This window comes from Hyla sarda, chromosome 10 (genome assembly GCF_029499605.1).
Source record: "Hyla sarda isolate aHylSar1 chromosome 10, aHylSar1.hap1, whole genome shotgun sequence".
Taxonomy (NCBI): domain Eukaryota; kingdom Metazoa; phylum Chordata; class Amphibia; order Anura; family Hylidae; genus Hyla; species Hyla sarda.
Window position 1 is genome coordinate 132,141,832 of NC_079198.1, and position 25,562 is coordinate 132,167,393.

Genomic DNA, 25,562 nt, shown 5'->3' on the forward strand with positions numbered 1-25,562 from the left:
GCCCTCAAATGCTCTGTGATGGGTAAACCTGTCACAGTGTATTCATTACCTTCCCTCTGTGATGTGTATACACATCATATAGCAGGAAGGGGATAAAAAAAAACCTTCACAGGCTAAAGACATATGATTAAAGGGGTATTCGGGGTTTATACATCTTATCCCCTACCCAAAGGATAGGGGATAAGATGTATGATCACAGGGGTCCCGCCACTGTGGACCTCGACGATCTCGGTGCAGCCCCCAACATTCTGTGCTGGACGCTGTCTCCAAGACAGGGACGTGACATCACAGCCACGCCCCTTAGTGATGCCATGCCCCCTCCAATAGACATGAATGGAGGGGGTGTGGCATGACATCAATAGGGGGCTTGGTCATGACGTCACATTGCCGTCTCGGAGGCAGCACCCGGCACAGAATGCCAGGGGCTGCACCGAGATCATAGGAGTCCCAGCAGCCAGACCCCTGCGATCATACATCTTATCCCCTATCCTTTGAATAGGGGATAAGATGTATAAACCCAGAATACCCCTTTAACTCGTCCAGGACACAGGGCGTACCTGTACGTCCTGAGTCCCGTTTACTGAGTTTAAACCATTCTCACGAGCAGAGAACGGGTTAAACCCGGTGGGTCCTGGTTGCTACGGGCATAGTCAATCGGGCAGATGCCCGACATTAACCCTTTAGACACCGTGATCAAATTTGATTGAAAGTGTGGGGTTAACGGTTCCGGTTAGCCCAGTGGAGCTGATCAGGACATCCACAGCTACATTGCGGGTCCCGATCAACTGAGTGAACGCCAGGAGGGTTCTCACCTATCTCTATGAAGTCCGATCTGTGTTCTGCTGCTCCTAGCCTGGTATGCAGGCTGGAGCAGCAGAGCACCAAGAACACTGATCAATGCTATGCTATGGCATAGCATTGATCGATGCAAGCAATCAGAAGACTGCATGTTATAGCCCCCTATGGCGGCTAAAAAAAAAAGTTAAAAAAAAGTTAATAAAAGTGAATTAACCCCTTCCATATTAAAAGTTTAACCCCCCCTTTTCTTAATTTTTAAATAAAATAACAAATAATCATATGTGGTACCGCCGCGTGCGTAAATGTCCGAACTATTAAAACATAAGGTTAGTTAAACTTCACATTCGATGACGTACACATAAAAAAATATTATAAGCTCTACTGCAATATCAAAAGTATCATAAACTCTACTGCAATATTAACCAAGTCTCATTGTAGACTTTTGTGAGCAGGGCCCTCACTCCTCTCCTATGAACAATTAGTATGAAATTCCATAATGTCTGATTGTTTGTGTATCTGCAGAATTGTAAAGGGCTGTGGAATATATCGGTGCTGTATAAATTACTAATTTATTTGCCTATAATTTTTACTTCTCCTTGTGAGCTGCAATATATATGAAAGCCTTATAGTCAGTAAGGTCACTCTCAGACGTTCTCTTCTTAACCTTACAGTTATCTATAACAAATCCTTCTCCAACTAGAGCTTTCCTGGTAAAATCCTCATCATGGGGAAAAGCAAGGTACTTGTCTTTCCCGACCGTGTAATATGTCATATCTAAACACCCAATCAATATGAGGTGTCCTCCAGGTTTCAGCAACCCTGAGAACTTCCTGAGATATCTTATATAATCATCTTGGTCTTTGCAGATAACATCTAGGAGCACAAAACTAATAATACAATCTGCTGGTGGTAAGACTATCGGATCCGTCACATTTCCTTTCTCAAGGTCACATCTCATCACATGTTGAACGGCCGATCTCACTTTCTCCTCTTTGTCCTGTAACTGGTCACTAAAAGAAATGGGAAAAATTAAGAAAGTGATTGTCAACAGTCAATATCAGTACGGCAGCATGAAGGCTCAGTAGTTAGTTTTCTATTATTGGTTTGGAGTAGTAATACCAATACTGTTATACCATGCATGTAGTTTATTCTATGCCATTCCAGTGGTTCCCATTATTATACAGCACAGGGTGCCATGGATGAGAATATTGGGGGAGATTTATCAAAACCTGTGCAGAGGAAAAGTGAAGCAGTTGCCCATAGCAACCAATCAGATTTCTGCTTTTATCTTTTAGAAGCTTTTTTTTAACCCCCTTCCCTCCACAGGATATAGGGGTACATCCTGGGAGGGGGGGGGCACAATATCGGAGCAGGATTGTGACATCATCTTTCTATCATGCGACCCCCAGATTAAATCATCAGCTAGGGGCCGCAGCTAATAGCCGCTTCAAGGCTATTAACCCTTTAGATCCCGCAATCAAAGTAGATTGTGAGACCTAAAGTTTGTTACTGTGTGTGGGCGTTTGGTGGACTAAGCTGATCGGGACCACTGCAAGGAAATCACAGAGTTCCGATCAGCTTACATGATGACTAGTGGGTCCCTACCTGCCTCTGTGCCGTCTGATCCTTTCTGGGCTGCTTCAGACTGCTTTGGCAGGCTAGAGTAGCAGAGTGCAGATAACACTGATCAATGCTGTGCACACTGTTAGCAATCTAATGATTGCTTGATTTTAGGTCCAAATGGGGACTAAACAAAAATAGTGAAAAATTATTTAAAAATTTGTCAAAAATTGAAGATGTTTGCTCACTTCTATTCCAGAAAAAAACAATAAAGCATGATCAAAAAGTCCCATCAAAACAAAAATAGTAGCGATAAAAACTAAAGATCATGGCACAAAAAAGATGAACCCTCATACAGCCACATAAAAAAAAAGGAGTTGTAGGGGTCAGATAAGAACCCTTCAAAGCATACTCATTTTCTTGCAAAAGGCATAATTTCATTAAACTGGCAAAATAAACAAAACCTATATACTCTAAATTGGGTATTATTGTAATCAAATGGACTAGGCATGAGCAAATTGAATCTGATGAAATTGAATTTGTTACAAATTTCAGGAAAAATTTGATTCACAACAAATGCGAATATCACAGCGATTTTATTGCGCACATTGATTCATTAAACTCCATTTAGTGCTATCCAGGCATCTAAAATGGCAGATCCACATGTGAGGGCATGGGGAAAGGAATCCTGCGAAGGCGGGAACAACGGTTGTCAGGATGACCCTGAATCACATGCAGCATGCAGCCAATCAGCAGCCAGCCACTCCTTTGATGTCACAGCCCTATATATTCAGCAGCCATCTTGCGGCCAGTCACTTCCACCTTTTATTGCAGAGAGAGACAGAGGGACAGAAAGCAGTGTGTGTTGCACAGAAAATCATTTTTACAGGAGCGATTCACCTCAAGCCCAAATCCAGCCTAGAAGCACTGATAGGGAAGGGAGTGAGATTGAGAGAGAAAGTGCAATTTTGGGTTTTGTACACAGCGACTGTGTGCTGCAGCACTGGTGTGTACAACAACTGAAAAGATAATAGTAGCCAGCCAGTTAGGGTGAGCAGAGCACTAAAAGCATGAAGCCCTCTTGTGTGCACAAGTGTAACTTGTGCGTACATCTAAGTGGTGTACCATTTTGTTCCTGTTAAAGTCTTAAGGCCAAGAAACATACATGCATACATACATCTTAGTGGTGTACTATTTTATTCCTGTTAAAATATTAAAAGTCCAGATACTGTGAAATGCCATCCAAAAGTACACACCTGCTGGTGTTGTATACAAATACTGATTTAAGCGTACTGGAGCGCATTGTCCTCCCCTCATAAGTGCATACCACGAATGTACATCTCAGTGGTGTACCATTTTGTTCCTGTTAAAGTCTTAAGGACCTAGATACTGTGAAAGGCCAGCGAAAAGTACACACCTGCTGGTGTTGTAGACAAATACTGGTTTAACCCCTTAAAGGGGTACTCCGCCCCTAGACATCTTATCCCCTATCCAAAGGATAGGGGATAAGATGTCAGATCGCCGGCGTCCCGCTGCTGGGGACCCCGGGGATCGCTGCTGCAGCACCCCGCTATCATTACTGCGCAGAGCGCGATCGCTCTGCACGTAATGATGGGCAATACAGGGGCCGGAGCATCGTTACGTCACGGCTCCACCCCTCGTGACGGCACGGCACGCCCCCGTCAATACAAGTCTATGGGAGGGGGCGTGGCAGTCGTCACGCCCCCTGCCATAGACTTGCATTAAGGGGACGGGCCGTGATGTCATGAGGGGCGGAGCCATGACATCACGCTGCTCCGGCCCCTGTATCGCCCGTCATTACGCACAGAGTGAACTCGCTCTGCGCAGTAATGATGGCGGGGTGCCGCAGTGGCGATCCCCGGGGTCCCAAGCAGCGGGACTGCGGCGATCTAACATCTTATCCCCTATCCTTTGGATAGGGTATAAGATGCCAGGGGCGGAGTACCCCTTTAAGGACTGAGGGGTTTTCGGTTTTTGCACTTTCGTTTTTTCTTCCTCACCTTTTAAAAATCATAACCCTTTAAATTTTGCACCTTAAAAATCCATATGCTGGCTTATTTATTTTTCAGGCAGAGGTCGCAGAAGACTAGAGGCGAGTGGCAGCAGGAGTCACAGCTAGAGGCCTGAGTTCCAAGTATCAGCTAGCGGTTGTGTCTCGACCAGCAACCCATCTGCCGTCATCGATTGGTTAACACGGTCATCCACTTATTCTCAAGTGACATTGGACACCCCCAGTCAGCAGTCAGTGGGTTCCTCAGACGCAACCCTCAGTTGGCATGACCCGAGAGCAGTCCCTGTCCTCCCATTGCCTCTGTCCTATGCTGTTCTCTCCCCCACAAAGTATCTTATGCTGTGGGTTCAGCTCCACTATTCACTAAGGATGATCTAATAGAGGACAGTCAGCAGCTACTGCTCAGCGAAGAAGTGGAGGAGACATCCGCCACTTCCCACGCTAGGCGGGCAAGAAGTGATGAGGAGAGTGACGTGGGAGGCGGTGTTGCCAGGGTTCAGGCTCCTGAAGCAGACACAGTTGAGGAACCTGAGGAGGACATCAGTGACGTGCAGGCACAACTCGATGAAGCCGATCGCACTTGGGAGCCGGGTGCAGAAGGGGCTTCATCATCATCAGGACAAGAGGGTTGCAGGTTGCCCGTGAGGCAGCAGCTGAGCCAGCAAGGTGGTAGCATGGTTAGCAGTCAGTGAGGTGGCAGAAGTGGAAAGTCTGGAGCCAAACTTGCCCGGGGTAGACCACCTGCTTCACGGCAGCCTATCTTCACGGGAGGTAGTGGAATGGTGGTTCCTGGAGTCGGCAGCAGTAGCAGTCAATTTGCGCGGACTGTTGGTGGGAAAATCAGCTACTCGGTGTGGCAGTTTTTCATCAAGAATCCGGAGGATATTAACCTGGCCACATGCAAGATGTGTCGGCAGAAGGTGAAGCGTGGCCAGGGCACCACTGCCCTGCATCAACATATGCAGCGTCACCATAAAGCAGCCTGGGAGAACTGTGGCTCCAATGGGGTCATCCAGCCTGCTGCATCACCCAGTGGCACGCCGCTCCCTGTTTTAGCCAGCCAAAGCTGCAATGCTTCAGCAAAAAGGAGCTGTGTGTCATACCCATCTTCTGCCGCTCCAGATGCTCCTGCTCCTCCTACTTCGAGTCAGTCATTCCGCCAGCAATCCATCGGCAAAGCCATGTCCAAGAAACAACAGATTGTGCTCACTCATCCAACGACGCAGAAGCTGAATGTGCTTCTGTCCAAGTTGCTGGAACTGCAGTCCCTCCCTTTTCAAGTGGTGGACTCTGCACCATTCAGAGAACTGATGGCTAGTACCGAGCAGAGGTGGAGAGTCCCAATCAGTCATCTCTTTGCGAAGTAGGCAGTACCAGCCCTGCACAATTTTGAAGGAGGTGGGCCAGTCCTTGAGCCTGTCGGTGTGTACCTGTGTGCACAGCAGCGCCGACTTGTGTAGCTGTAACTATGGTCAGGGACAATACATGTCCTTTACAGCTCACTGGGTGAATGTAGTTCATGCACAGCCACAACAGCAACTTGGACAGGTAATGCCGCTTCTGCCTCCATGCTCTCAGGTCGTTTGTCCTGTGACTGTGTGCGACTCCGCCTCCTCATCCTCCACCGTGTCCTCAGCCTCCACTGCATGGACAAGTCTCAGAGTCCCTTCAGCATACAATGTGTGCAGGGCAAAGTGGTGTCATGCTGTTCTTCACATGGTTTGTCTTGGCGAACGGAGTCACACAGGGGAGAAACTGCTAAAAGTCATTCATCAAGAAATTGAATCATGGCTTACTCCACGAAAACTGGAAATGGGAACCATGGTGACCGACAACGGGAAGAACATCTTGTCTGCGCTGTGACAAGGAAGCCTGAGACAGGCCCCCTGCATGGCACACTTGTTCAATCTGGTTGTCAAGCGGTTCCTGAAGTGTCCCCCCCCATCTGCAAGACTTCCTAACAATGGGAAGGAAACTTTGCATGCACTTCAGCCACTCGTACACCGCAAAGCACACCCTCCTTGAGCTGCAGAGTCAGTACGGTATCCCCCAACATAGTCTGATTTGCGACGTTTCCACACATTGAAATTCCACCCTCCATATGTTGGACCGACTATACGAACAGAGAAAAGCCATCACCAATTTCTTGATGATCCAAGCTGATAGGGGAACTCCTTGACAGCTCATACGTGACACCTGCCATACATTATTAGTGAGTCACCTGGATTACGGGATGAACAACGTCATTCCACTGCCTCATCTACTACAACACGTGTTGGAACCAATGGCTGTTCAGGGCACTGTAGACGTAGCACCTACATCTCAAAGCCACATGAGCCCTGTGGGGCTGAACTGGAAAAGGAGGAGGGGCACACTGGAGAACAGCTTAGATTTCATGAGATGGGTGGTTTTTCTAGTCATCTGACAGGAGAGGAGGATCAGGAGCAGCCAGAGAAGCTGGAGGGTTATGAGGGAGTTGAGACAGAGGACCCAGAAAAACCGTGACAGTATGCAGTGGAGATGGAGGCATGGAGTCCCTCCGAGTCACTTGCACAAAGGGCACGATGCATGCTCACTTGCTTGTGCAGTGACCGCCGGATGACTTCTGGCTCTCCACCTTATTGGACCCTCGCTGCTGCCACAAAATTGGGGCCTTTTTTACACCCACATAGAGGGAGGACAAAGTGGCCTACTACAGATACATTGTATGAAGTCAGTTGGCCAATGACTATTTGAACCATCGTCCATCCTCTCGCAGGTCTGACTCGGGGGTGGGGGGCCCTCTGTGCTTACCTTCCACTGCCATGGCTACTGGGGAGGGGTGGGGTGGCTTGAGCAGTGCCAGCTCCATCAGCAGCAGCCTGAGTCTACAGTCACTGAAGAGTAGCTTTCTTCACCCGCATAGTGAAGCAACTCATCAGCAGCAGGTAGACCTGGAGCAGGACCTGAACCATCAGGTGGTGGCATACCTTGACATGACCATGCCAACACACCTTGAAGATCCGATGGACTTCTAGGTAGCCAAACTTGATTTGTGGAGGCAACTAGCAAAGTTTGCCCTGGAAAAGCTGTCCTGTCCGGCAAGTAGTGTGCCATCAGAGCGGGTGTTTAGTGCGGCGGGGGCCATAGTCACCCCAAGGAGAACTCGTCTGTCCACCAAAAATGGGGAGAGACTGACCTTTGTGAAGATGAATCAGGCATGGATCAGCCAGGATTTCCACCCACCAATGCCTGATACATCAGAGTAGATTGACCATGGTGCCACACCAACACTTCACAAGTATGGATAGTGGCTAAAAGATTTAAGGCACTGCTCCCCAGTTACAGACATTCCTCCGCATCAGACCACAAGTGTGGAGGATATGCATTACATAAAACTCAACTTTTAATAATATTCTCAGGATGAAAATAAAATATACATACCCAATTTTTTTTTTTTTTTTTTTTAAATCAAACAAAAGGAAAGGTGAGCAAAAAAAACACTAAAAGGTGGAAGGGAACAATGTATGGTCCATTGTAACCGGTGGGGGTAAAAACTTCCCCTCTGAGGCCCTACTCTCGCATTATTAATTCCCTTCTTTGCAAGTGTTACTCGAACCTCTCCCTATTTCCCCCTACAAACACTGACATTTCGGGTGAGTGACACTTGCCAAGAAGGAAATTAATAGGGCAAGAGTAGGGCATTACAGGGGAAGTTTACAATGGACAATACATTGTTTCCTTCCACCTTTTCAAGGAAAGTGTTACTCATCTTAAAAAGGCGGCCCCACACAGGAATCAATCCCTATTTCCACCTGAAAACCCTGGGAAATGGTAGAGTTTGTAGGTGGAAATAGCATGAAGGTCATGTGTGGGGCTGCCCTTTTTAGGACAAGAAACACTTGCCAAGAAGGGAATTAATAATGCGAGATTAGGGCCTTACAGGGGAAGTTTTTACCTCCACCGGTTTCAATGGACCATACTTGGTGGTGTAGGTGGCACATTGAGTTTTTTGCACACCTTTCCTTTTATTTGATAAAAAAAAAAAATTGGTCTATATATTTTATCATAAGCATATTATTAAAAGTATTGAGGATAGGCATTACGTAAAACTTATTTGAGCACACTAATACTTTTACAAAAGAGACCGTTTTCTTCTGCCTACCTGCCTGCTACTATTCTGATCCTGCCACCCGCCTGATGCCACACATCGGATGCCAAGTTCTCCTTTTTTCACCCACCTTCGCCATCGGGTACTGGTATTGGTCACTGTCAGGACTTGATGGTGCTGCTGCCACGTCCAGGCTGTCTCATTCTATCACCATATGCTCTCCTCGTGTTGATGTCACCTCCACGCTGTGTCATTCAGCCACTATATGGTCTCCTCATGCTTCCGCCACCTCCAGGCTGTGTCATTAAGCCACTATATGGTCTACTCATGCTGCCGCCAACTCCAGGCTGTGTCATTCAGCCATTATATGTTTTCCTCATGCTGCCGCAGATTCCAGGCTGTGTCATACAGCCACTATGGGGTCTCCTCATGCTGCCACCAACTCCAGGCTCGTGTCATTCAGCCACTATATGTTCTCCTCATGCTGCCGCCACCTCCACGCTATGTTATTAAGGCCACTATATAGTCTCCTTATGCTGCCGCCACATCCACGCTGTGTCACTCAGCCACTATATGTTCTCCTCATGCTGCCGCCACCTCCACGCTATGTTATTAAGGCCACTATATGATCTCCTCATGCTGCCGCCAACTCCAGGCTGTGCCATTCAGCCACTATATGGTCTCCTCATGCTGCCTCCACCTCCACGCTGTGTCATTCAGGCAATATATGGTCTCCTCATGCTGCCGCCACCTCCACGCTGTGTCATTAAGCCATTATATGATTTCCTCATGCTGCCACAGACTCCAGGCTGAGTCATTCAGCCACTATGTGGTCTCCTCATGCTGCCACCACCTCCACGCTGTGTTATTCAGCCACTATATGGTCTCCTCATGCTGCCGCCACCTCCACGCTGTGTAATTCAGCCACTATATGGTCTCCTCATGCTGCCGCCAACTCCAGACTGCGCCATTCAGCCACTATATGGTCTCCTCATGCTGCCACCACCTCCAGGCCGTGTCATTCAGCCACTATATGTTCTCCCCATGCTTCCGCCACCTCCACGCTATGTTATTAAGGCCACTATATGTACTCCTCATGCTGGCGCCACCTCCATGCTGTGTCATTCAGCCACTATATGTTCTCCTCATGCTGCCGACACCTTCAGGCTGTGTCATTCAGGCACTATATGGTCTCCCCATGCTGCCGCCACCTCCACGCTGTATCATTCGGGCACTATATGGTCTTCTCATGCTACTTCCACCTCCAGGCTGTGTCATTCATCCGCTTTATGTTCTCCTCATGCTGCCGCAAACTCCAGGCTGCGTCATTCAGTCAATATATGCTTCTGCCAACTCCAAGTGGTGTCATTAAGCCACCATATGTTCTCCTCATGCTGCCGCCACCTCCACGTTGTGTCATTCAGCCACTATATGGTCTCCTCATGCTGCCACCACCTCCATGCTGTGTCATTCAGCCACTGTGTCATCTGTTGGCCAGAAATAGCCATTTTTAATAGTGATTTGCCACAAGTAAATTGGGACTGAAACTATTTTTTGGGAAAATTTGGCGAATCGGCCGAATCAAATTTTTCAAAAATCCGCTCATCTCTAATATGCACCTAAAGAATAAAGATAACTTAATAATTTTACCACAGTGCACTGCATAGAAGCTAAACCCCTAAAAGTTGCATGATGTTTATATATATATATATATATATATATATATATATAGTTTAATAATTTTTTTTTTTTTAAAGGTGAGAAGGAAAAAGTGAACACACCAAAAACTGGTCAACTTTTCCTTTGCACATGTTTTGATAAATCTTACTAGTTGTTCTTTAAGGGCAAATATGTTTTATGATCTTGAATAAACTGAATAAACTAGCAAAACAGAAATAAGGTAGGTAGAGGAAATACTGTGGAAACATTTCCTAGATCTGCCTTTAAATTTCTAAAAAAATAACAATAACATTGGGTTTTCACTTCTATTTGGACAAATACTTTACTTGTTTTCTACGTGAAGTTTTGCAGCATGCCCCCATTCAAATGCTCCTGTCCGTGTGTCCAGCCATCTCTTTAGCTCCATGATGCATCTGTCACTGACCTTCAGCACTATGATGTGATTGAAAAACTCACAGGCAGCATATAGATGGTGAACCAGGGAACTAATGCTGAGGTCAATCACAACATCTCCTTTAATATGACCTGCAAAGAAAAAAAAATCTATACTAAAACATCTAACACATTAACTCCTTAAATTAAATCTTACATCGGTGTCACCTGCACTAATCTGTCAGTACAGACAGGTAATGCTGGTGACACTGATGACAACCATACTTACCTGATCCGTCTCCGTGCTCCTGTTCTCCTGCCAACTCTTCTCTGTATCTTTCATTCCGAGGCTGCCTTGGAGCTTGGGCGTAGCTTCCTGACATCAGGATGCTCTACCCATGCTCCAGGTTGGCCAAGAAACATCACCGATAGGTTAGTGCAGGTGACATTGATGACAGATTTCCTTTAACCTCTTAAGGACCCAGCCAATTTTCAGTGTAGGACCCGCCCATTTTTTGCACATCTGACCACTGTAACTTTAAGCATTAATAACTCTGGAATGCTTTTACCTTTCATTCTGATTCCGAGATTGCTTTTTCGTGACATATTCTACTTTATGTTAGTGGTAAAATTTTGTCGATACTTGCATCATTTCTTGGTGAAAAATTAAAAAAAATTGATGAAATAATAGATAATTTAGCTTTTTTTTTACTTTGAAGCTCTCTGCTAATAAGGAAAATGAAAATTCCAAATTAATTATATATTGATTCACATAAACAATATGTGTACTTTATGTTGGCATCATAAAGTTGAATTTTTTTTTACTTTTGGAAGACATCAGAGGGCTTCAAAGTATAGCAGCAATTTTCCAATTTTTCACAATATTTTCAAAATCGAAATTTTTCAGGGACCAGTTCTATTTTGAAGTGAATTTGAAGGGCCTTCTTATTAGAAATTCCCCACAAATGACCCCATTATAAAAACTGCACCCCTCAAAGTATTCAAAATGACATTCAAAAGGTTTGTTAACCCTTTAGGTGTTTCACAGGAATAGCAGCAAATTGAAGGAGAAAATACAAAATCTTTATTTTCTACACTGGCATGTTCTTGTAGACCCAGTTATTGCATTTTTAATAGGAGAGAAATCTTCCTAAAATATGTAACCCAATTTCTCTCAAGTAAGGAAATACCTCATATGTGTATGTCAAGTGTTCGGCGGGCGCAGTAGAGGGCTCAGAAGGGAAGGAGCGACAGTGGGATTTTGGAGAGTGAGTTTTTCTGAAATGGTTTTTGGGGGGCATGTCACATATAGGAAGCCCCTACGGTGCCAGAACAGCAAAAAAAATAAAAAATAAAATAAAAACGCATACTTTTTTGGAAACTACACCCCTCAAGGCACATAAAAAGGGGTCCAGTGAGCCTTAACACCCCACATGGGTTTGACGACTTTTCGTTAAAGTTGGATGAGTAAATTTTGCATGTCACATGGCATGTCACATTTAGGAAGCCCCTATGGTGCCAGAACAGCAAAAAAGAAAAAATACACATGGCCTGCTATAACGTAACAAGTGGTACAGAGAGCCTTAACACCCCACAGGTGTTTGACGACTTTTCGTTAAAGTTGGATTTTTAAATGATTTTTTTTTCCAGTAAAATGCTGGTTTCCCCCAAATTTTACATTTTTACAAGGGGTAATAGGAGAAAATGCCCCCCAGAATTTGCAACCCCATCTCTTCTGAGTATGGAAATATCACATGTGTGGACGTCAAATGCTATGCTGGCGCACTACAATGCTCAGAAGAGAAGGGGTCATATTTGCAAATGTTGCTGAAATGGGGGGGGGGGGCATGTTGGATTTAGGAAGCCCCTATGGTTCCAGAACAGCAAAAAAAAAACACATTGCATACTATTTTGAAAACTACACCCCTCAAGGAACATAACAAGGGGTACAGTGATCCCTAACACCCCACAGGTGATTGATAAATATTCATTAAGTGGTATGTGAAAAAAAAAAAAAAATTACACTAAAATGCTGGGGTTACCCCAAATTTTTCATTTTCACAAGTGGTAAAAGGAGAAAATGTCACTGTAAATTTGTAAACACATTTCTTTGGAGTAAAGACATAACTCATGTCTGGATGTTAGGAGCTCTGAGGGAGCACACCGTCCTCTGAGGTGCAGGAGCACAGTCAGGGTCCTTGAGCATCTGCATAGCTGCCTATGGTGCCAGAACCGTGGGACCCCCCCTCAAGGGGCATTACAAGGGGAAAATAACTGAGGTACACTAAGTAACTAAAGTGGGGTACAGTGGGACAGAAAATCATAAAAAAGGTTATGTTCCCAGAATGATGACCCAGAGCATAGCCAAAACTAAAAAATATGCCCACCCCAAACCCTATGCTCTGAATCATCATTCTGGGAATGTGATGTGTGTGGCTGTCCCTAACCTGTTGCCTCAAATTCGCACCCTGCTCAGGTGGAGAGAGAGCGCTGTGCATTTGAGGCAACATAAAAAGTCCCCGATGAGAGTAACTCAGTGACCTATTTTTGGAAAAAATACCCCCAGAGGTCTTATCAGTTTTTTTTCTTTTTATAAAAGAGTTTTTTGAGAAATGTAGTGGTTTTATGGGGTTGAAATTTGCAATGTACTCTGGACTTGTTACATTGGGGTCAAATTATGGAAAATTAAAATGAATAGGGAAAATTTAGTACTCCATGGAAGTGTGATACTCCCTGAAGCAATCCTTAATGCAGAGGCCCAGATGATCGGGGCAAGTGTCATATTGAGTGGTGGTGTCCTTCCAAATCCCCCTCTTGTAACACACTCTGCATTTTTTCTGGGATTGGCCCTTCTTTCCAGTGTGGGGGACCTCACCTGGAAAGTGTTGGTCTGGGACTATCCTGGCACCTATAACTTCAGTTCCTTGGGAAGTCTGGCCTGCTTTTTCCCGGTCACCAAAGATCAGGACCTTTAGGACTTCTTCTTGAAACTGAAGGTATGTCCCTGTGTTGCCAGCCTACTGGGGCGGTACAAAAGACTTGTACATGGCAACCTGTACCATGTAGACTGCATTTTTTTTGTACCATACCCATGTTTTCTGCATGTATGGCTTGAGGACTTGATCAGAAAGGTCAACTCCCCCCCATATACCGATTGTAGTCCAGAATACAATCGGGCTTGAGGACCGGTGTTGTGGTACCTCGCATAGGGACAGGTGAGCTGCTGTTACCATGAATTGTGGTCAGCATAAGGAAATCCCTCTTATCCTTATAGCTAACCAGCAACAGGTTTTCATGGGTAAGGGCACGGGACTCACCGTTGGGAATAGGTGTCTGGATCAAATTTAGAGGGAGGCCTCTCTGGTTCTTCCGCATGGTCCCACAAGCGGACGTGGATTTAGCGGCAAGGGATGTGAACAGAGGGATGCTAGTATAAAAGTTGTCCACGTACACATGGTAACCCTTATCCAGCAATGGGTGCACAAGGTCCCAAACGATTTTCCTGCTAACACCCAGAGTGGGGGAACAATCTGGGGGTTCAATACGGGAATCTGGTCCCTCATATACTCTAAACTTGTAAGTGTATCAGGAGGTACTCTCACAAAGTTTATAGAGCTTCACGACATACCGCACCCGCTTCGAGAGAATATACTGGCGGAAGATGAGTCCCCCCTTAAATCTGATAAGAAACTCATCTACCGAGAGCTCCCTGAGCGGTACGTAGGCCTCCAAAAATGTGGCCCCAAAGTGATCGATGACTGGCCTCACTTTGTAAAGCCGGTCATAGGTGGGATCACTTTGGGGTGGACATGTGTGGGGTGGGGGGGGGAGTATGTAGTGTTGTGTGCTTGGTGTGACTGTATTATATAACCGTGTGTGATTAAAAAGCACACACTGTTTTATGGGGAAAAAATGCTGCAGCAAAAAAAAAAAAAATGGGGGGGGGGGGCAAATGCAGCACCGTGAACCCCTAATAGGCTAAAAAAAAAAAAACTGCGGTGGACCCTTGGGGACCTATTAGTCAGGAGGGGGGGGGGAATTTTTTTTAAACTTTATTTAACGTTAACTGATTTTTAACTCTTACCTGTCCCTTGGATGTAATCTGTCCCTGCTCTAAGGGGGATCTTCAGTCCTGAGGGGGCTACAATCTTGCAGAAGGGGGTCCCTGGCTTCCTCTTGCAGCTCTGACCGCTGACTGAACTCAGCCAGCCGTCAGAGTGGCAAGAAGAGGTCATTAATCCCTCCCCTGACAGCTGCTATTGCTGTCCGGCCAATAGCAGAGATCCTGGGGGGGTGACGAAATCGCCACCTCCCCATAGATACAGGAGGTGATTGGGGGTGTATCCTACACCGCCGATCACCATGTATCTCCAGATCAGCGGGTCACCCGTGACCAGTATCACCGGAATAGCCGCAAATCGCAAGTGTGAATTCACTTGCGATTTGCGGCGATCGCCAACATGGGGGGTCTGATGACCCCCCTGGGTATTTGCGTGGGGTGCCTGCTCATCGATATCAGCAGTCAACCCGGTCTGGTCCCCACCCGGCGCGCGGCTGGGACCGAAATTCCCACGGACGTACAGGTACATCCTGGGTCCTTAACCTCCGTGGCGGTATGATTCTTTCTGGAAATTTGTACCAAAAGCGGTACAATTTTTTGCACTGAATCTCACATCTCCCCCCCGCCCATTTCACATCTCCCCCATCACATTCCCCCTCCCTTGTCACATTCCCCCTCTCCCTTGTCACATCCCCCCGTCACATTCTCCCCCCTCCTTGTCACATTCTTCCCCCCGTCACATTCCCCCTTGTCACATTCCCCCCTTGTCACATTCCCCCCTTGTCACATTCCCCCCCCTGTCACATTCCCCCCCTTGTCACATTCCCCCCCTTGTCACATTCTCCCCCTTCATGTTACATTCCCCTCCCCCTGTCAAATCCCCCCTTTGTCACATCTCCCCCCCTTCATGTCACATTCCCCCTCCCCTGTCACATTCCCCCCTCTTGTTACATTCCCCCCCCTTGTCACATTCCCCCCTGTCACATTCCCCCCCCTTCATGTCACATTCCTCCCCCCCTTGTCACATCCCCCCCCCTCTGTCACATTCCCCCCTTCTCACCTTGTCCTGCAGCAGAATACACTAGGTTTGCCGCGCAGATTTCAAACCTAGTGTATTTTCTGCAGAACAAGTCCTTTCCCCTTCAGCCAATCACAGGCTTTACACCACTGTGGCCTGTGATTGGCTGAAAAGTGAAAGGTCCTGTAAGATGACTAGAGCAGGGACCAGAGCGCACGGAGGGGAACAACATCTTCAGGGACCGGGACTAGGTGAGCAAAAGTTTTTTTTATTTTACTACTTTTTCCTTTTACATTTAGCTCAGTGTTTTTCTGACAGGGTATCTCCAGCTGTTGTGAAACTACTACTCCCAGCATGCCCGGACAGCCTTTGGCTGTTCGGGCATGCTGAGAGTTGTAGTTTTGCAACAACTGGAGGCCCCCTGGTAGGGAAACACTGACTTTTAGTATTTTTCTTTACCTGCTCTGGCCGGCCCCCGCAACGGGAGCCGACCAGAGCAGATAATCGCAAGTTTTCCCGGGGGGGGCATCACTATATCGCATTGCTTTTGCGATATATCGTGCAGCCCGGCCGGGAACTCTGTAATTCTACCCAGAGCGTGACTCGGGGTTACCGATCCTGGCAGGAAAAATTAACCCCGAGTCACGCTCGGGAATACCGCTCAGGAGGTTAAGTACCAGGTTGTCAGGACATACCCGTACGCTCTGGGTCCTGAAAAAGTTTAGTACACAACCAAAATGTTCAAATCTGACCTGCTTTTACCTATTGTATTGATTCTAAGATTGTTTTCTTTTTTCATGACATATTTTAGTTTCTGATTGTGGTAAATCTTTGTAGATACTTGATGTGCTTCTTTGTGAAAGACTTAAAGGGGTATTCCAGGCAAAAACATTTTATCCCCTATCCAAAGGATAGATTGCGGAGGGTCCGATGCTGAGACCCCCTACAATTTACCTGCAGCACCCGCATTCTATGACGCCCCCTTCCATAGACATGAATGGAGGAGGCCTGGCGTGACATCACGTCCCCAGTCCTGGAAATCCGGAGGTTTCCGAAACTGGAGATTCAGCACCCGCATAGAATGCGGGTGCTGCAGGGAGATTGCAGGGGGTCTCAGCAGCGTACCCTTCCCCCCCCCCCCGCGAACAGACATCTTATCCCCTATCCTTTGGATAGGGGATAAAATGTTTTTGCCCAGAAAACCCCTTTAAAAAGGGTCATAAAAATAAAAAATTCTCATTTTTACACTAAAATGCTGGTGTTGCCTCAAACTTTTCATTTTACAAGGGGTAAAATTTGAAAAAAGAACCTTAAAATTTGAAATGCAATTCCTCCCAAGTACAGAAATACCCCATAGGTTGGCAAGTGCTCTGTGGGAACATAGCAGGGCTCAGAAGTGAAGGTGTGCCATTGGGCTTTTGGAGAGTGTATTTGGCTGGAATGGATGTTGGAGGCCATGTCGCATTTACAAAGTCCACTTGTTGTCAGAATAGTGGAAACCCCTTACATGTGACCCCGTTTTTAAAACTACACCCCTAAAGAAATAACAAGGGGTACAGTGACCATTGACACCCCACAGGTGTTTGACAGATTTTTGGAACAACGGGCTGTGAATATGAAAAACTAAATTTATCTTTTTCTCAGACCACAGTTCCAAAAATCTGTCAGACACCTGTTGTGTCCCTATTTACATTCCTTGAGTAGTGTAGTGCAAATCACCAATTTAGGCCTCAAATGTATATGCTGTTGTCTTCTATGGAGCCCTGCCGTGTGCCCCCTGATCAGAGCACTTTATGTCCACATTTGGAGTATTTCCGTACAGGGAAGAAATTGTGTTACAAATTTTGGGGGTCTTTTTCTTCCCCATCCTATGTAACCGGATGGGCATGATATAACTATAATGAATAATGAATGATTTTATTATTGGCCGCTTGGGATACAAACATATAAGAGGATAAAACCTCCTCCCACATCTCAGCGGTTATATCAGGGATGTGCTCGTTTCAGTGTCGTTCAGCTGGCAGTGGAAGCTTGGAAATTTTGGCCTGTATAAGGTGAGTATAGAGGATGGATACGAGCCCCCTTGGACCCTGTGAGCAGAAAATCCCAATAAGCGGATAATCGGAGATTTGTGGACCGTCCCCTGGAAACTTATCAGGAGTGGATTTTTGAGGCATTTCTGTTAGCAAGGACCTTATTAAGAATTTTGTAATCAAGATTTAAGAAAATGGGTCGATAAAATTTTGCCACACTATGTCTGCAGAAAGCTTACTATATTGGTTACCGTGTTCAAAGTACATCTGTTTAGTGAAGAACAACTTTCTATTCAACTTTTCATTACGATATAACATGTATTGGCGACCCATAGACAACCATTCATTTTTGCGAGTCTCAGATGGATCTAGGTTATACATTTCCTCCAACTCCGCACATTTGGAGGCCAACTCCACCTCTCTATGTGAGTGTCTTTCTTAATATAGGAGATTCTAGATTGCAGGCAACCTCTGAGGTATGCCTTCAGGGTCTCCCAAACAAGTGCAGATACATCCCCCTGTAAATCATGTTCGAGGTACACCCACAACTGGTCTGGGATTCTATCCTGAGGGCCTATCAACTCCAACCAGAAGTGGTGTATACGCCACCGCCTAGCTCTAAAGAGGCAGTTGGAGGAATATATAGAAACAAAATACTTATGTAGAGTTATTTATAAAAGCATACATAAAAATGTATCTCCCATCTTTACGGATACAAACAGGTTCCGATCTATGAACCAGAAAAGACACTCCCCTAAGAAAAGTGTGGAACGTATGACATTACCACTGCACCCAGGGTTGTGACAGCCAGTGTATCAGGGGCTAGGTAAGTCTCTTGTAGTGCAAGTATGTGGGGATTAATACTATGTAAGTAAGCAAAACTAGTGTTCTCTTTTTCGGGGTCTCTAAACCCCTAACATTCCAAGAAAATACTGTTAAAAATGCCATGAGAACATAACTGTGTAGCACCTAACTAGGAGTGCTCCCAATCACCACACATCAATGCAGAAAGAAAGAGGAAACAGAACATAACATAACCAAGAAAAACACTGCATACACAACAGTAAGTGCAGTTATGGCTCCATCCAGTAAGCTAGTCAGCTATTCCATGCAAATGTACACTTCCAAAGTCAGTTGACCTGTCCTAAAGAGGAGTCACCTCTGCAACATCACATAATGAGAAAAATGAAAAATATGGGAATGAGAAAGTCGAAAGAAGTAGCTGGGAGGGAGAGCCTAGAGGTAAGAGTTAGCACATGAGAGGAAGAAGAGAGGGAAGGAGGAGTAGGGAGAAGAGCAAAGAGAGAACAAACATGGGGCTCTACAAAATATCAGGCACTTGGGAGTGGGCCTTGGACAGGATACAAGAAAAGTCCCACAGTCCTTAAGTCCACAGCAGGACGGACATGAGAGAGTGGGGATATGGCCATCAGTCCATCACTAGCAGAAGATAGGTAGGTCCCGATCATAGGATACCAACTAGAGTCCCAGTCCAGTCCCCTTCAGTCCTAAAAAGAGGGAAAAAATTAGGCAGACACGTCATATTAGCAGTTTTTCATCAAGCATCCGGAGGAGGTTAATAGTGTTGCTCGCAAATATTCGCAATGCAAATTTTATTAGCGAATATCGCATATTCTCAGAATTTGCGAATATTCGTGAATATAGCACTATATATTTGTAATAGGGAATATTTTATATATTTTTTTTTCACAGTACATCACAGTGATCATCCCTCTCTGCTTCCAGCTTGTGTGCTGTAAAGAAGGCTCTAATACTACTGTGTGAGACTGGTGTGCGAATTTTCGCATATGTGAAAATTTGCCTATGCTTATTTTCACATATGCAAATTATTGCTTATGCTAATTTTTGTATATGCTAATTTTTGCATATGTTAATTTTCACATACGTGAATTTTCGCATATGCAAAAATAAAACGAGAATATTACGAATATGTACATTTTGCGAATATATGACGAATATTCGTCCATTTATTCGCGAATATTCGCAAATTCGAATATGGCCTATGCCGCTCAACACTACAGGTTAATCTGGCCACATGCAAGATGTGTCAGCTGAAGGTGAAGCGTTGCCCGGGTCCCAATGTTGGCACCACGGCCTTGTGTCAACATATGCAGTGTCACCATAAAGCGGCCTGGGAGAACCGTGACTCCGATGTAGTGGTCCAGCCTACTGCATCACCCAGTGGCACGCCACACCCTGTTTAAGCCAGCCAAGGCTCCACCACCACAGCCAAAGGGAGCTGTGTGTCATACCCATCTTCTGTCGCTCTAGATGCTCCTGCTACTTCGAGTCATTCCACCAGCAATCCATCGGCGAAGCCATGTACAAGAGACAACAGTATGAGCCCACTCATTCAACGGTGCAGAAGCTGAATGTGCTTCTGTCCAAATTGCTGTTGCTGCAGTCCCTCCCTTTTCAAGTGGTGGACTCTGCACCTCAGAGAACTGATGGCTTTTTCTGAGTCGAGGTGGAGAGTGCCAAGCCACCATTTCTTTGCGAATAAGGCCGTACCAGCCCTGCACAATTTTGTTGAACAAAAGGTGGGCCAGTCTTTTAGCCTGTCGGTGTTTACCACAGTGCATGTCAGCTCCGACGTGTGGAGCTGTAACTACAGTCAGGGACAATACATGTCCTTTACAGCCCAATGGGTGAATGTGGTTCCTGCACAGCCGCAACAACAGCAGGAGCAGTACCAGCTCCATCAGCAGCAGCCTGAGTCTACAGGCTTGTGAGTACTTTTCTTCATCCACATAGTGGAGCAACACATCAGCAGCAGGTAGACCTGAACCAGCAGCTAATGGCATACCTTGACATGACCATGCCAACACATCTTGAAGATCCGCTGGACTTCTGGGCAGCCAAACTTGATTTGTGACCACAACTAGCAGAGTTTGCCCTGGAAAAGCTGTCCTGCCCGGCCAGTAGTGTGCCATCACAGCGGGTGTTTAGTGCGGCCGGGGCCATAGTCACCCCAAGGAGAACTTGTCTGTCCACCAAAAAATGTGGAGAGACTGACCTTTGTGAAGATGAATCAGGCATGTATCAGCCAGGATTTCCACCCACCAATGCCTGATGCATCAGAGTAGATTGACCATGGTGCCACACCAACACTTCACAAATATGGATAGTGCAAAACATGTTTAAGGTGCTGCTCCTCAGTTACAGACATTCCTCGCCATCAGACCACAAGTATTGAGGATATGCATTAGCTAAAACTTAACTTTTCTTAGGATAAAATATATGTACTCACATTTTTTTTTTAAAAATCAAACAAAAGGAAAGGTGTGCAAAAAACACCATGTGCCACCTACACCACTAATTATTGATGTGATGCAAAGACCTCTAAAGGGGGAAGGGAGCAATGTATAGTCCATTGTAACCGGTGGGGGTAAAAACTTCCCCTGTAGAGCCCTACATAATGCGAGAGTAGGGCCCTACAGGGAATTGTTTACCCCCACCGGTTACAATGGACCATACGTTGTTCCCTTCCACCTTTTAGAGATCTTTGCATCACATCAATACTTGGTGGTGTAAGTGGCACATGATGTTTTTTGCACACCTTTCCTTTGGTTTGATAAAAAAAAAAATGGGGCTATATATTTTATCCTAAGCAAATTATTACAAGTTAAGTTTTACATGCATATCCTCAATACTTACGCGTGCACACTAACACTTTTACAAAATAGACTGTTTTCTTCTGCCTACCTGCCTCAGCTACTATTCTGATTCTGACACCCACCTGAAGCCCAAATGTCTGATGCCAAGTTCTCCTTTTTTCACCCACTTTCGTCACCGGGTACTTTTATTGCCACCCACCGCACCACTCTGTCACCGGGTCACTTTCAGGACTCCTGATGCCGCTGCTGCAACCTCCAGGCTGTCTCATTCTGCCACCATATGTTCTACTCATGCTGCTGCCACTTCCAGGCTGTGTCATTCAGCCACTATATGTTCTCCACATGCTGCTGCCATGTCCAGGCTGTGTCCTTCAGCCACTATATGTTCTCATGCTGCTGCAAACTCCAGGCTGTGTCTTTTAGCCACTATATGGTCTCCTCATGCTGCCGCCAGCTCTACACTGTGTCATTCAGCCACTATATTTTCTCCTCATGCTGCCGCCACCTCTATGCTGTGCCATTCAGCCACTATATGGTGTCCTCATGCTGCCGCCAACTCCAGGCTTTGTCATTTAGCCACTATATGTTCTCCTCATCATTACGCAAACTTCAGGCTGTGTCATTCAGCCACTATATGTTCTCCTCATGCTGCCATTACCTCCATGCTGTGTCTTTCAGCCACTATATGATCTCCTCATGCTGCCGCCACCTGCATGCTGTGTCATTCAGCCACTATATGGTCTCCTCATACTGATGCCACCTCCAGGCTCTGTCATTGTGTCACCATGTGACATGTGACTCCTTGTTAGATTTGGTCTTTTACAACCACACTATTTATTCAAAGTTGATGCCGGGGCCCGGGACATTAAACTTGTGGGAGTGTAATATTAAATTTCAAAATCTTAAATTAAAAAAAAATCGATGTAATCTTTTCAAGACTGAGGCCCTATGGTCGTCGACGTCATATTTTAGCTGTGGAATTACCACAAGAATCCAATGGAACATGTTGGACCGATAGCAATGAACCATAACTGATAAAATGAAACATTTGGAGTTCCACAAAGATTAAGACAGTGGGGGGGGGGGGGGGGGGGGCGCTGAGAGGCACGGGCTTGAACAAGTGGTATCTCGCCTCGCAATGGACCACCAGCTCGATGCTCACCAAAATGGGTACTCAAAAAATTTAAGTAAATTCAAATTAAATGACATCAAAAATCTCTTTATTCTCATCAATTTTGACGCCATATGGTCTCCCGGCATCCAGATGCTCTGCGGCAGTGATTCTAATAGCGATGCCTGTAATCTGCATGTCATACTGAATAACAGTATTATTTCACTAACACAGGACACTCCCTATCCGTGTTAGGACAAGGCAAAGTATTCTTCACCCCTATTGAGGATCTCTCTAGGCCAGAAATAGCCGTTTTTAATAGCGATTTGCCGCAAATAAATTCGGAATTAAACTAATTTTGGGGGAAAATTCAGCGAATTGTCCGAATCTTAATTTTTCACAAATTCGCTCATCTCTACTCACATTATAGATACAGTATCTCCAATAGGTGAGTCCACCCCTCACATTATTTACAGTATCTCTCATAAGTGAGTCCACCCCTCACATTATATACAATATATCCCATAAGTGACTCCACCCTCACATTATATACAGTATCTCCCATAAGTGAGTCCACCCCTCACATTATATATACAGTATATCCCATAGGTGACTCCACCCCTCACATTATATATACAGTATCTCCCATAAGTGAGTCCACCCCTCACATTATATACAGTATCTCTCATAAGTGAGTCCATCCATCACATTATAAACAGTATCTCCCATAAGTGAGTCCATCCATCACATTTTATACAGTATCTACCATAAGTGAGTCCACCCCTCACATTATATACAGTATCTCCCATAAGTGAGTCCACCCCTCACATTATATACAGTATCTCTCATACGTGAGTCCACACCTATCATTATATATACAGTATCTCTCATAAGTGAGTCCACCCCACACATTATATATACAGTATCTCCCATAAGTGAGTCCACCCCTCACATTATACATACAGTATCTCCCATAAGTGAGTCCACACCTATCATTATATATACAGTATCTCCAATAGGTGAGTCCACCCCTCACATTATATACAGTATGTCCCACAACTGAGTTCACCCCTCAAGACAATAATTGAGGTTCTTCGAATGCTGTTTGATCAAATTGTGTGCAAGCCCACCACGTTAAGGTGATCTCATTGGATGGACCCTAAACTATTGATGTGCCTCTCTTGGGCTAGCACTAAGCCTACAAATTATTGGCATGAGAGATCCAGTTATCTACCAGGGAAAATGTATTTAGGAAGAGTGGCTGGTATTGTATATGGTGGAAATGGCTTCCTCCATTTTGGTTGTGCACGCCACCTATCCACCCCAAGTTCTATAGGGGTCATTGTGTAATTAAAGAGGGAAAAACTATGGCAATAAGAAATCCAAAGATCCTATATTTTTTTATCATCCTCCATGACCAAGGCTTCCTTTGTTTTCTTTAGTAAACTGGGGCAGTGTGGTTGCCCCTATTGATTTCCCGCACACCAAAAACGAATGTTGCTCAATGCTATTGAGTTGCTTCATGGTTTAAAATTAATTAAACATAGAGTATTCAAGATACTTACCCTCTGTGAAGGTTTTCTTAAGATTTTCAATGGGAAATATCAAGGTATCGTCTGCAAAGGCCATATCAGGTTTATCTGAAAAATAATGCTCCAGGGCTTGTCTGGAATCATAACCATGTACAAGATAATGCTTGTGGGTGCTTGAATCCATTGTGTAATCTTCTATCACAGACAGGTGACTATCTCTACACTGGAGCTACAGGTCTATATATATATCAATGTACAAACCATGTTAGTAAGAATAACGTATCAAATCATGAGTTATTATCTACATAAACCAGTCATGGGAAAATGTCTATAATGGATTCATGTGTTGAAATAAACAAATGAGTTTTATTGTAATATCAACAATAGAAAAAAATGAATCCTGAGATGGCCTCTCATGGAGACTACAGTTTAAAGGGTTATTCCGGCTTTATACATTGTATCCCCTATCCAAAGGATGGGGGATAAGATGTATAATCGCAGGGGTCCTGCCCCTGGAGACCCCTGCAATCTCGGTGCAGCCCCCGGCATTCTTAGCCAGGTACTGCATTCGAGACAGGGATGTGAAGTCATGGCCATGCCCCCTAGTGACATCACGCCATGCCCCCTCCATTCATGTCTATGGGAGGGGGCGTGACGGCTGTCATGCCCCCTCCTTAGACATGAATGGAGGGGGCATGACGTGACGTCACTACAGGCATGGCTATGACATCACGTCCTCTTCTCGAAGGCAGCGCCCGACACAGAATGACGGGGGCTGCACCGAGATCACGGGGGTCCCAACGGTGGGACCCCTGTGATCATACATTTTATCCCCTATCCTTTGGATGGGAGATAAGATGTATAAAGCCGGAATACCCCTTTAAGTCACAAGTTTACATACAGCACAGACAGCAAGATAATCTGATTACAATGATACATTATTATTTTTTTTATTAACTTTCTTATTATTGTAAGTAATCAAAATTATAAGAAATGCAGAACAACAGTCATACAACTGGAGGCTTGTATATCACATAGATGGCTTTATATAATAGAGGAACAAAATATAATACATCATGTAAGGTATGTGATGTGATTTGAAATGAGGATTTTGGAAGTGCAGTGACCCTGGGGAACAACACAGTGGTAGAGTAGGGTCTGCTGGAACTTTTAGTCCCACTCGTCCCAGAGTGGTGAAGTCAGAGATGTCATGGATGGCTGGAGTGGACAAATAGTCCCCAAGTGTCCCCTTATGAGACACTATAAATATAACCGGAGTGGCTGCATGGTCCTTGGTGTAATGTATGCAGTAGAATTAAAGACACCAGGACGTAAGGATGTTGCAGCATAATGGGTAACTTTTACTAAACAGTTCCAACAATAACAATAGTACCTGAATTAGTATATGGTAGATGGCACTAAAGGAGTTAACCACTGTGGAGTGTAGATGGTAGATTGATGGTATATGGTGACCAGGGGCAGCTTAAGGAGTGGGTCTTGATGAGGGTAAGAGTCTCTTTTGTAGAGGTGGCATGGCTAAACAGTTTTGACTAGAGTTGAGCAAACCAAGTGCCTCGAACCTGGATTAGGCTAAAACCGGCAATGTCAGGGCTGAGCTGTGCCCACAGCTGACATCTG

The 25,562-nt window shown here is 45.3% G+C and overlaps 1 protein-coding gene across 1 annotated transcript; it reads right to left on the reverse strand.

Moving 5' to 3' along the window:
* Positions 1-1,384: 1,384 nt before the first annotated feature.
* LOC130294667 (nicotinamide N-methyltransferase-like) lies at positions 1,385-24,108 on the reverse strand. Its single transcript, XM_056544860.1, has 3 exons — positions 23,958-24,108; positions 10,487-10,685; positions 1,385-1,808 (listed from the first exon to the last, which is right to left on the reverse strand). The coding sequence occupies exons 1-3, from the start codon at positions 24,106-24,108 to the stop codon at positions 1,385-1,387; spliced, it is 774 nt and encodes a 257-aa protein (XP_056400835.1).
* Positions 24,109-25,562: the final 1,454 nt, after the last annotated feature.

Coding starts and splice junctions, on each gene's coding strand:
- LOC130294667 (XM_056544860.1), bottom strand. CDS start 24,108: ATGGATTCAAGCACCCACAAGCATTATCTTGTACATGGTTATGATTCC. Junction 10,686..23,957: donor TAAGAAAACCTTCACAGAGG/GTAAGTATCTTG, acceptor TTTTCTTTGCAG/GTCATATTAAAGGAGATGTT. Junction 1,809..10,486: donor AAACTTCACGTAGAAAACAA/GTAAAGTATTTG, acceptor CATTTCTTTTAG/TGACCAGTTACAGGACAAAG.